Source organism: Leopardus geoffroyi, chromosome C2, assembly GCF_018350155.1.
Source record: "Leopardus geoffroyi isolate Oge1 chromosome C2, O.geoffroyi_Oge1_pat1.0, whole genome shotgun sequence".
NCBI lineage: Eukaryota > Metazoa > Chordata > Mammalia > Carnivora > Felidae > Leopardus > Leopardus geoffroyi.
Genome location: NC_059333.1, coordinates 133,276,422 through 133,289,200, shown reverse-complemented (window position 1 = coordinate 133,289,200; position 12,779 = coordinate 133,276,422). Strand labels below are relative to the sequence as shown.

Below are 12,779 nucleotides of genomic sequence, written 5' to 3'. Positions count from 1 at the left end.
CACTGAGGCCGGGTTCAGACTCACGAAATGTGACATCATGACCTGAGCTGAAGTCAGATGCTTAACTGATTGAGCCACCCAGGTGCCCCTACTTCTTCCTTTTCAATTTGGATGCCTTTTATTAGCTTCTTCTTGCTCAGTTAATCTTGATAGAATTTCCAGCACAGTGTTGAATATAAGTGGCATAAGTGGGTGTTTTGTCTTGTTCCTGATCTTAGGAGAAAAGCTTTGAGTCTTTCAATATTAACTATGATGTTAACTGTGGGTTTTTCATAAGCACCCTTTATCATGTCAGGGAATGTCTCTTCTAGTTTATGGAGTGCTTTTATCATGAAAGCATGTTGGATTTTGTCAAATACTTTTTCTCTGGGTCATTTGAGATTATTGTGTGGCTTTTTTCCCTTCATCTATTAATTTGGCATGTTATATTATATTATATTATATTATATTAATTTTTTTTTTAGTATTTACCATGCTTGCATTCTTGGGATAAATCCCACTTGGTCATGGTTTAGAACTCTTAATATGCTGCTGGATTTTGTTTGCTAATACTTTGTTGAGGATTTTTCATCTGTATTCATAAGGAATATTGGTCAGTAGTTTGTTTTTCCTTGTGATGTCTTTTTCTAGGTTTGGTGTTCTAGTAATGTTGGCCTCAAAAAATGTGGATATCCATTTGTTTGAGCACTGTGTGTTGAAGAAAGTGTGCATCTGTTCTCTCCCTTTCTGTTTTGAGAAGGATCCACGTTAACTTTCCTTTAAATGTTTGGTAAGCTTCCGTCAGTGAAGCCTTCTAGTCCTGGGCTTTTCTTTGTTGGAAAGTTTTGAATACTGAAACAATCTCTTTGTCTGTTCCAAGTCTGTTTAAAGTTTCTGTTTCTTCTTCCCTTACTTCCCTTACTTCCCTTACTATATAGCTGTATTTCCTTAATATAGGTCAATATTATTTTCTTCTTTTTTCCTGTAGATTTTATGACTGTATAAGCAAGTATCTCTCTTACTCCCCACCTTTTACACAACAGATAGTATACTAGATACACTGTTGTGCATCTTGATTGTTCACTCTACTTCCAGTATCTTGAGTTCATTCCCCATCAGTACTTAAGGAGTTTATACATTCCTCTGGCTGCTTAGTATTTTATGGTCCTATATCCTCTTCCCTGTTGACATCTAGGTTGTCTCTAATCTTTTGCTAATGCAAACAATGCTGCAATGAATACCCACCTACTACAGTGCAGTTGTGCAGATTTCGTAGGTTAAGGTCCTCCACAGGACACTTAAGACACTATATATAGCTCCAGGGTTCCCAGGCCACCCATGGCTTCTGACCAACTGGCTGTAAATTTGGGGTTTCCCATCATCCCCTCATGTTCAGTAATTTGCTAGAATGATTCCCAGAACTCAGGAAAGTGCTGTACTTACAATTACAATTTTCTTATAGAGATCTGAATCAGCAAAAGAGATGCATAAGAGGAGGTCTGAGAGGGTCCCAAAGTCATAAGTCTCTATGTCCTCTGGACATGTCACCCTCTTAGTATATGGATACTCACTTGAGCTTCAGTGTCAAGATTTTTTATGGAGGATTCACTTTATAGGTATGATAGATTGAATCATTCGTTATATGATTAAACTCAATTTTTAGCCCTGTTCCATGAGGTCAGCTGGTCAGGTTATTATGACATGGCTCACAGTCCAAGCCCTCTTATCACATGATTGTTCTTTTCAGCATGGCCAGCCCAATATGGAACAGTCTAGGGCCTACCATGAGTTACCTCATTAAGCATAAACCCTGATATGGTCTAGGGGCTCACCATGAATAACAAAGACACTTGTATCACTCAGGAAATTAATTACTAGGTTTTAGAAGCTCTCAGGTACCCAGGACAAAGGCCAGACAAATTTTTTATTATTTAACACTTACATATATTACTTTGTGTGCAGATACATCAACTATAAGATAAATTCCTCTTCCTCCTCCCCCTTTGTTTTCCCACTTTCACATGATTTGATAACCAAAACCAAGGAAAGCTATATTTGAGAAGTCTTTCTCCCACTTTGAGTCCCACAAATAAAACTTGTGCAACCCATTCCAAATGAGTATCTATGTTTTCCTTGGTATCCTTTATGTTTTTATATGCAAATAAAAGCAAATGTATAGGTCTTTTTCTCGACTGTATAGATTCTAATGTAACTTGCTGTTTTTTCCCTTAAAAATACAGGAATACATTTCCAGGACATATGAGTAGAATATGCATTCACAGTTTGATATCCAATCAAACTAGAACCTGAATAGTTTCAGACTTCTTGATCTTTGCCAGTTTGAGAGATGAACAGTGGTTTATTCGTGTAGCTTTAATGTGAATTTCTGTTATGAAATTGAACATCTTTGTATGTTTGCACATTTGTGTTTCCTTTTCTGTGAATTGTTTCTATTCTTTACCTAGTTTTTAGTGGAATGGTTTTTCCTTTTTAATGTTTTTAAATGGTTAAATCTATGAATTTTTTGTGGCTTTCTAAATTTTTGTGTCTTCCCTATTATTTAAAAAAAAATTTTTTTTTAATGTTTATATATCTTTGAGAGACAGAGACAGAGTGGGGGCAGGGGAGGGGCAGAGAGAGAGAGAGGGAGACACAGAATCTGAAGCAGGCTCCAGGCTCTAAGCTGTTGGCACAGTCTGATGCAGGGCTCAAACTCACAGGCCATGAGATCATGACCTGAGCCGAAGTCAGCCGCTTGACTGACTGAGCCACCCAGGTGCCCCATTCCTATTAGGTTATTTTAATAAAACTATTGTGTGCTTTTTTCTTTTATAGTTTTTCTCTTTTTTATTAAGATGTAATTTAGCTGTAGTAAAATTTACTTTTTGGTGTACAGTTTTGTGATATCTTACAAATGCATCTAATGACTACTGAAATTGAGATATAAAACATTTCCATCATCCCTAAAAATTCAGTTGTGTCCTTTTGTATTCATCGCCTCCTAAGGGCCACAGCTCTTGGCAACTACTTTTCTCTGTCCTTAAGGTTTTACTTTTTGTGAAATGCCATAAGAAATTGATTAATTATGTAGCCTTTCATTTAGCATACATGTTGTTGGTGTGTTCAGTTATTGACTGCTTCTTTTTCTATGACAGGTTGTTTTCTATTACATGGATTTACCACAGTTTATTTACCTACTCTCTAGTTGAGGAGTATTTGGGTTATTTCAAGGTTTTGGAGGTGATGAATAAAGCCAATATAGTGTTCGTGTATAAGATTTTTGTGAGCATAAATTTTATTTTATTGGTTTTATATCTAGGAATAGGTTACTGAATTATGTGTTAATTATATGTATAACTTTAAGGAACTGTCCAGTCATTTTCCAAAGTGGCTGTACCATTTTGCATTCCCAACACTAATGTATGAGAATTATAATTGCTCTGCCTCTTCTCCAGCATTCTGGATTGTCAGGTTTTGTTTTTTTGCGTGTTTTGTTTTGTTTTGAGAGACTGCAAGGGCTCAATCCCACTACCCTGGGATCATGACCTGAGCCAAAGTCAAGAGTCAGATGCTCAACTGATTGAGCAATGCAGGCGCCCCAAGTCAGTTTTTTTTTTTTTTTAAGTCATTCTACTAGGTGCGTAATAGTATCTCATTGTGCTTTAATTCGAATTCTGCTAGTGTTTAATATCTGTATATCGCCTTTTGTGAAATGCCAAACTGTTTACATCTTTGCCCATTTAAAAAATTGGGCTTTTCTATTTTTTTTTAAATGTTTATTTATTTTTGAGAGAGAGAGAGACAGAGTACAAGCAGGGGAAGGGCAGAGAGAGGGAGAAACAGAATCCGAAGCAGGCTCCAGGCTCTGAGTTGTCAGCACAGAGCCTGATGCGGGGCTTGAACTCAGACTGCAAGATCATGACCTGAGCCGAAGTCATCCGCTCAACCAATTGAGCCACCTGGCACCCCATGGGCTTTTCTATTAATGAGTTATAGGAGTTATTTATTTTGGATATAAATCCTTTGTTGTTTTGTTTTTTCCTTGCCAATGTCTTTTCTGGTTGTTCCAGACCATTTGTGGGGAAGATTATTTTTTCTCTGTTGAATTGCTTTTGTGCCGTTGTCAAAAATCACTTGACCATGTATGTGTGCGTCTATTTCTGGACTCTTTTGTTCCATTTTATCAGATCTATATATCTGTCTATCTTGCAATATCACATTGTCTTGGTTACTATAGCTTTCTAGTAGTGTGAATCCTCAAACTTTATTCTTTTTAAATATTGTTTTGGCTCTTCTCTGTAAATTTCGCCTTTCCATATAAATTTTTGAATCCATTTATTCATTTTTACAAATACCACTAGTATACCTTGATTGGGATTGTGTTGAATCTGTAGATTAAATGTGGAAAAATTGACATCTTAACAGTATTGAGTCTTCGAACCCATGAATGTGGTATCTCTTCATTTATTTAGGTCTTTGATTTCCTTCAATATTTTATAGTTTTTAGCATACAGATTCTGCATATATTTTTTAAATTCATAAACTTAAACATGTCAGTTTTTGGGGTGCTTTTATAAGTGCTACTGCTTTTAAAATTTTGATTTCCACTTCATTGGTAGTATGTATAAATATAATTGTATTCCATGACTTGGCTGAACTTACTAGATATGGAAACTTTTTCAGAGATTCCATGACATTTCCCACATAGATAATCATGTGCGCTAATACAGGTAGTTTTCTTTCTTTCTGAATTGTATGCCTTTTATTTCTTCTTTTAGCCCTATTGCAGTTCTAGGGCTTCCAATATGATACTGAATAGGATTGATGAGAGCAGGCATCCCTGTCTTGTTTTTTCCCCTCAGGGAGAAATCAGTCCATTTCCTAGTATTTTTATAGTTCTTTTAACACATACATTTCAGTATAATGACCACTTAGGAGAAGAATGCTATTAATTTTTTTCCAGATGGCTTCCAGTTTTCCTGATATCTTTCATTGACTAGTGCACCATATGTATGTATGGCCATGTCCTCCGCCCCCCCCCCCCCCCCCCCCACGAACTTCTGTCAGAGCACTTATTGCACTGCTTCACTGTTTACTTTTTACTTATCTTTTTTTCTTAATAGAAGATGAGCATTTTGGGGCGGAATAAGAAATGGTGCCTCCCCTCAAAGAACTTACATTGTAAATAATGGGTATTAGGTTAGACCAAATGAAATTACCATTTCTAATATTTAACCTGTAAAATCTTATGTCTAGTTGGGACCCAAACAGTAAAACAAGAAAAGAAGATGAAAATTCTCTTATGCTAACAAGGTCTAGTTATCAGTGTGAGAAATGTTAGTGCATAAGAAATTGTTCATCACTGTTGTATGCTTATAAGCAAAGCCCAGAACTGAGTATACTGATGTAAATGGGATATAACTCCTGCCCTTGAAGGAGATACTTTCTCTGTGGAAGACAGTGTCTTTGCAATATTCAAATGTAGACACATATATCTGTCAATACATGTGCAGATTTACTCTCATTTTGAATATACTTGTGATCCTACGTTCATACTTCTCAGTGTCTTGGACTATAAGACACTTTGGCAGTGATTTCTATAAGTTACTGAGAAGCTTGACATAATTTTGTGTGTGATAATTTTATGTGAAAAAATACATACATTGTTCAGTTTAATGTGACCATTATTTCAGTTACTTGGTATTTTGTAGATTTCCTTTTGGAATAACTTAATATTTTAAAGAAGACAGGCTTTAAAAAATACAAAAAAAAGGCATTAGGGAAATCATAATAGAAAAATAGAAAACTGTTTTATATTATAATATAAAAATATAAATACTCCAGTTTTTGGTGTAAATTTTTATAGTAAATTATATATGGAGGGAAACTATAATATTTTTGTGTTATATATATTTGTATAATACTTAGGCTTTCAAGCTGGTCTTTTACTACTCTATAAGTCTGGAAAAAAGAATATGTGGGAGACTGCGTAAACTTCATGAAGTCAGAAACTACTCTTGTTTACTGTTACGTTCCTTGTACTTAGCACATAAGTAATTATTAACCAATGATTATTGATTTAGTATTGATTAGAGTAAGAGAATGTAATCTTTACATGAAATTTGTTGATTTTAGTTAATAGGAATGAAAGTTATTATAATCACATGTTGCTTGATAAGCATCAAGAGAGTTGCATAGTTTTTGAGGCAATTAAATTTTATTTAGAAATCTATAGTAACAGAAGACTATTTTCAAATAATCTGGAATTTGCTCTTGGTATTGTTTTTAACTTGACTATTAACAAGATTAAAATACAACTTTTAAAACCTATAAAGCACCTTTTTTTAAAGTTGAAACTCTTTAAAATACATGACTCAGAGAAGACTACCTTTGTGTTAGTAGTAATAATACAGTAGCAGTACACAGGAAATTTACTTTTCTTTGTATTTACTGCCACCAAATGGCAAATTAATAATATTACTATGTCTGTTATATTAACACTATAAAAGACCTACTAAAGGTAATGCCCCTTTTAATATTGTTTTGGCAGGGTTAATTTGTTCAGAAAGAGTTTTGACAACGGAAGAAAAAACAAATTTTAGTATGTTTAGAACTGTAGCTAGGGGCACCTGGGTGGCTCAGTTGGTTCAGTGTTTGACCTTGGCTCAGGTCATGATCTTACGGTTCGTGAGTTCAAGCCCTGCTTTGGGCTCTGTGCTGACAACTTAAGAGCCTGGAGCCTGCTTCAGATTCTGTCTCCGTCTCTCTGCCCCTCCCCCCGCTCATGCTCTCTCTTTCTCTTTCTCTCTCAAATATAAATAAACATTAAAAAATGGAAAAAAAAGAAAAAAAGAACTGTAGCTAACCTTTTTCTAGCCAGAGTAGATAGAATGGTTTCTATAAGGCATTAGAGCAAAGCAGAAATCACTATGACAAAGATGATAAAAACTGGTAACTCAAACCTAATAAGAAATAAATTTGACAACATATTTTTATGCAGGGAATTTAATTCTGACCTTTGTTCTTTCTAGGTTATCGTATCTGAGAAAGATGGTTCCAGAATATTTTAGGCCTAATTTTATTTGAAGATAAGCCATTTCACTAAAAATGGCTATTAAGATATCCTGGAAAAATTGTTATATAACAGTGTAAAGAAACAGAAGCAACCCAAATGTTCAGTCTTAGGAAATTGGTTAAATACTCTTTAATTTAATGTTATATAGTTATTGAAAGTGTAATAGAGGCATATTTAACGAGATGGATGAAGGTCCATGTGGTTAAATGGAGAGCAATGGGGAGAAGCAAGTTACTAAACAGTGTATTCTCATAGTTTTTTAAAAAGTACATTTACCTTTGGGAGATACTATTGTGATTTCTTATATTTATGTATTTCTAAAATGAACATGTTTTTAAATGTTCAGAAATTATATAGATTGAATATTTTATACTTCATAGACAGTTTCTTAGATTAAAACATCCCCATGGAAGCACTTATTATATATTCATTTACTATAGTGAATATATTTGAATAGTTTTGGGTTTTTTCTTTTTGAATGATGAAAATGTCTTCTTGCAGGCAATTTTGACTCAGCCCACTTTTTGAGTCTCTTCTAATTGGTTCATATATAAACGAAACCTTTACAAAAACTGCCTTGTTGGATAGTTTAATAATTTTCTTTCTTGACAGAAGGGTAAAACTTCTGAGTTAGTAGGTTTTGAATATTATCTAATAATTCAATGTTTTGTTAAGGTGCTAGTTATTTTTATAACATAGCCCTTCATTTCTAGGGTCAGCATATTCTTGCTTTTGATATCTGTTTTCTGCCACAGGCCTGAGATTGGAATTGAAGCAATACAACTACTGCTTCCACCAGAGGAAAATAGTATGGGAATTCCTATTATGGTAGGTTATTTTCCAGTAGTCTCTCTGCAGTAATATAGGCAGCTCTCTTAATGTGTTAGTTTGTTGGTATTTATGCCTCATCATAAATTAAGCATAGCTTTTCTACATAAATCCTTTGTTGTAGACATATTTTTTAGAAGTGTGGTGGTCCCTGTATTCCTGGAAAACTTATTTATAACTTAATTTGAATAGATTTTCAGTGGAGGGGCTTAAAAATCTGATTTAAGATCTCGGTGTTGTAGTTTGAAGAAGAGAAATATGAAATAGCTGAAAATAATGGTATTTTAGTTAGTTTCTTTTTTAAAACGAGTAAATTACTAGATGTTTCATTCTTGTCAAGTTGTATGCATCCCTTTGCTCATAGCTCATTCTCTTACATGTTACATGTTTGTGGTGCACTCTGTAAACGTCAGCCATTCATTAATCACTGGGGAAGCAGTTATGTGAGTGACTCTCATGTTTTTAGTGAAAGTAGTTTAAAAATCTCACAAAACCTAGGAGTGTTAGACTTGAGGTGCTTGTGAAGACAGTAGAAACTGGTTTGGTATCATTGGCATTGTTTGTTAGGCTTCTTATTTGAAATTCAAACATACCGAAAAGTTGTGGAGAAAGGAAAAACCAATGGCCCAGTAAGTGGATTCTTTACTATTATCAAGTTTCACCTTGCTGTACTTTCTGTTAAATATTTTTGCTCCTAAATGGTGGTACCATTAGATATTAAGTAGACTCAATGCAAAGTTGTTTTATGACAAAACAAATCACCCTTTCTGGGTTTTTGTTACAATTTGTTCTTAGTTAAAATTTTCTTTGTTTTTTAAAAAAGACGAAGTGAATAGAACGCTATTATGTTGAAAGCTGAAAGATTTTGTCCATCTGTATTCTGGTAGGAGGGGAAAGAGTATTGGGAAAACGTTAGTTTGTGTTCCTCAAATTGGAATAATTTTGATGACATTAAAGATTCATATTCTCTTGAAATTTTGAATTCTGTTTGAACTAACCAGCTGTGACTCTTTACTTGGCCTTTCAGAATTATCTACTAAATTATCACTTAAACACACACACACACACACACACACACACACACACACACAACACAACACACAACACACACAGGATGCCTCTCATTTGTTGTTACCTGGATGGCTTTTGCTGGCTAGAATTCCATTGGAAACACATCCCCTCACACACCTTATTTCTGTTGTTTATAAATCATTTTCTAACTATTAGCTCAATAAAAGCTTTGAGTCTTGAAGTACTCCTATCCTAATTCAGTCAAGGATTTGAGTAATGGGTAGGCAAGACAGAAAAAGGAAAAAGTGTCAAGATAGTAAGGATAAAATTTGATTAGAAAAATGGCAACAAATAGCAGACATCATCAATATCATATGGCTCATTTTTTATTTCCTGATAATGTGTGTTAGAGATCATGCAGTCACAAATTCAACTATTTTTGCTATATGATCATTGTGTAAATTGTAATTTTCATCTTTTACCACTAGATGGTGGTTTTGCGTTGGTTTCTGCAGACTGTCTAAATTTACATATTATTTTAAAATGCATCATAAAGAACAATGAAATTAAATTTTGATAGTGATACAGTTCTTCACATAGGCAAACTAGTTCAACATAACCATTATTTGTGATATATATATATATATATAGTAATTATTTTTAAAAAGATGAATCGGTATGTATGAAATGGTTAAGAGCTATGCCTGAGCATATTTTCTTTCTTTCTTTTTTTTTAAATTTATTTAATGTTTATTTAATTTTGAGAGAGGGAGAGACAGAGTGCAAGCTGGGGAGGGGCAGAGAGAGAGAGGGAGACACAGAATCCGAAGCAGGCTCCAGGCTCCAAGCTGTCCGCACAGGGCCCGACGCGGGGCTCGAACTCACGAACCGGGAGATCATGACCTGACCCGAAGTTGGACATTCAACCAACTGAGCCACCCAGGCACCCCAGCCTGACCATATATATTTTTTTTTTTCTTTTTTTTCTTTTTTTTTTTAACGTTTATTTATTTTTGGGACAGAGAGAGACAGAGCATGAACGGGGGAGGGGCAGAGAGAGAGGGAGACACAGAATCAGAAACAGGCTCCAGGCTCTGAGCCATCAGCCCAGAGCCCGACGCGGGGCTCAAACTCACGGACCGCGAGATCGTGACCTGGCTGAAGTCGGACGCTTAACCGACTGCGCCACCCAGGCGCCCCTGACCATATTTTCTAATACAGTCTTCAGTCCACTACCTTAGAAACATTTTAGATGTTTTGGTTTTTTTAGATGATACTATAATTTAAATTTTTTTTTTTTTTCCAACGTTTATTTATTTTTGGGACAGAGAGAGACAGAGCATGAACGGGGGAGGGGCAGAGAGAGAGGGAGACACAGAATCGGAAACAGGCTCCAGGCTCCCAGCCATCAGCCCAGAGCCCGACGCGGGGCTCGAACTCACAGACCGCGAGATCGTGACCTGGCTGAAGTCGGACGCTTAACCGACTGCGCCACCCAGGCGCCCCGATGATACTATAATTTAAATGGCACCTAAATAAAACACCATTTCTTGATTTGTAATGTTAGAAAATACATACAGATAGCTCAGGCTTTTAAAATTGTTTTTGATGATCATTTTCTCTATCTAGTAGCCATCCATTAAAGTCTTTTATTTCACAAATAACACATTGAAATTCTCTTTTGTTGGTAGCCAAGTAACTTTTAGTTATCCTGCTTGAGCAATTTGAGTTGATGTAGGATTGTAGAGTTTACTTGGGATTGTAACAAGGTTGTAGAGATCCCAGTTCAAGGGAATAATAATCTTATCTAATAAAGCATTTACTTATGTTTTAAAGAGCAAAGTAAGTACAGAGTCTAGAGCATCAGTGTCTCTAAACACCTTTTGCTTAGGCCTTCGTTTTCCAATTCAGTCTGTTATTATTTCCTTTTCTCTTCTTTAAAGGATTATTTATATGAGAACAAAATTATGAAAACAGGCATCTTAAATTACCCTTTGCATTCTGCTCTTCACTAGATATTTGATAGCTTTTGAGGTATGAATTGAGAGGCAGTTCTAGCCCAGCAAGTTTCAGGTCTCTGTAGCTCTGCTCTGCATTCAGTGCTAAGTGGTTCTAGTCCCTGGAGCTATGGGTATGGAGCTGTTAAATGGCTCTGGCTTGGCAAGTTTGCTCCTGAACAGTCAGTCTTCACTTAGGCACTCTTCAAATTTTGGTCCTAACCTCTGTTACTTTTTGGAATGTGAACTTTTGTCATTTAACCCTTGTAGAAGTTATTTTTCTTACCTCTAAAGTAGTGATCGGGTTTAGCAAATAAGAATCATGAAAGAATCATGATAAGAATCAGAAAAAAATAATTATATGCACACAGGAAGGAAAGAACAGAGTACCCATAATCCTGCCACTGAGTTTAATTAATCTGTTGTTACTTAAAAATCTTTTGATCATTATTTAGCATAATTAGAATTTTTTTTTTTTTTTCAAAAAATTTTTTTTTTCAACGTTTATTTATTTTTGGGACAGAGAGAGACAGAGCATGAACGGGGGAGGGGCAGAGAGAGAGGGAGACACAGAACCGGAAACAGGCTCCAGGCTCTGAGCCATCAGCCCAGAGCCCGACGCGGGGCTCGAACTCACGGACCGCGAGATCGTGACCTGGCTGAAGTCGGACGCTTAACCGACTGCGCCACCCAGGCGCCCCTAGAATATATTTTTTATGTTGTTTCACTTAATACTTTTATGAGTATTGTTTGTCCCATATTTTTAGAAATTCTTTAAAATTTTGTTACTAAATATCATTCAGTTTTATTGTATGATATATACTGTGTTTTAAATCGTTTTATTCAACATAAAATTAGTTTTATTGTTTTGTTATAAATGATACTTCAGTAAAATCTTTCATGCAAAGTTTTGTAGGCCTCCCTTTTCCTTGTATTTACACTATTGTAAGAAATGCTAGCTTAAAAAATTGGAAAGACTTATCAATGCTATTGACAAGAGTTGGCAAACTTTTTTGCCAGAAAAGTCCCAAGTCCCAGTTTACTCCTTTCGTCATCCCTTTTAGTCCCTAGGTTGGACAATAACAGCAGCCTGCTGTTGTTTTCTGTCTTTAATACCACCTCATTTTTAGGCCATCATTTACACTGTATGCACAGTGAGGCTTCAAGATATAATCTGATTATGTCACTTTTTGACTTAAACTTTTTTGGTGGTTTCCCCAGTATTCAGGTTAAAATGTATATACTTTAATGTGGCATCCAAGGCCCTTCATGATTTAGCCCCTGTCTGATTTTCCAGCCTTATTGTAATGCAACCCTGCTATGTAAGCAGGTAGGAAGGGAACATTCTAGGCAGGGGGAACAGCATATTCTGAGACACAGCTACAGGAAACGACATGGTATATTTGAATTGCACCAAGTACATTTATATATGTGAAACTTAAAGACAAGATAAGTGGTGGATGTCTTTAGTGTATTTTAATAAAACCTAGTGACTAAATAAAAGGCAAATAATATTTTAACTATGATTTAGAAAGTAACTGGTGATAAAGAGAATTATTAATCAAGACTCTTGGTTACGACAAAAATCCCAACTCAAAATGATTTACATGCAAAAGGAAATTTACTGGCCAGGCAGAGCTAGATCCAGGACTTGGTGACAGTAGATTCCCCATCACCACCCACCCCTTTAACATTTTGTCTTTTTTTCTCTCCTACAGGCAGTTTAGCTTACATTGTCCTTAGTTATAATTATAAAAGAAAAGAGAGTATCTTTCCTGACAGCCTTGGCAGGAAAGCAAGTCCTAAGAAAGACCCTATCTGGCTTTGATCATATGTTCATCCCTGAATTAGCATGTGACTAGGAGTAAGTGGTCTTCTGGCCATTCCTG

The 12,779-nt window shown here is 35.5% G+C and overlaps 1 protein-coding gene across 6 annotated transcripts in view; it reads left to right on the top strand.

Annotated features, from left to right (window-relative positions):
- Positions 1-12,779, top strand: part of ANKRD28 (ankyrin repeat domain 28) — a 199,658-nt gene that overhangs the window by 44,878 nt on the left and 142,001 nt on the right. For 3 of the 6 annotated variants that reach the window (XM_045503682.1, XM_045503680.1, XM_045503685.1), the window contains one exon: positions 7,810-7,882. The exons of the other annotated variants lie outside the window; for them this stretch is intronic. In XM_045503682.1, the coding sequence (XP_045359638.1) occupies positions 7,865-7,882 (18 nt within the window). In that variant the 5' untranslated portion in view covers positions 7,810-7,864. Of the gene's footprint in view, positions 1-7,809; positions 7,883-12,779 lie in introns of those variants that run through there. 6 annotated transcript variants of the gene reach the window in all.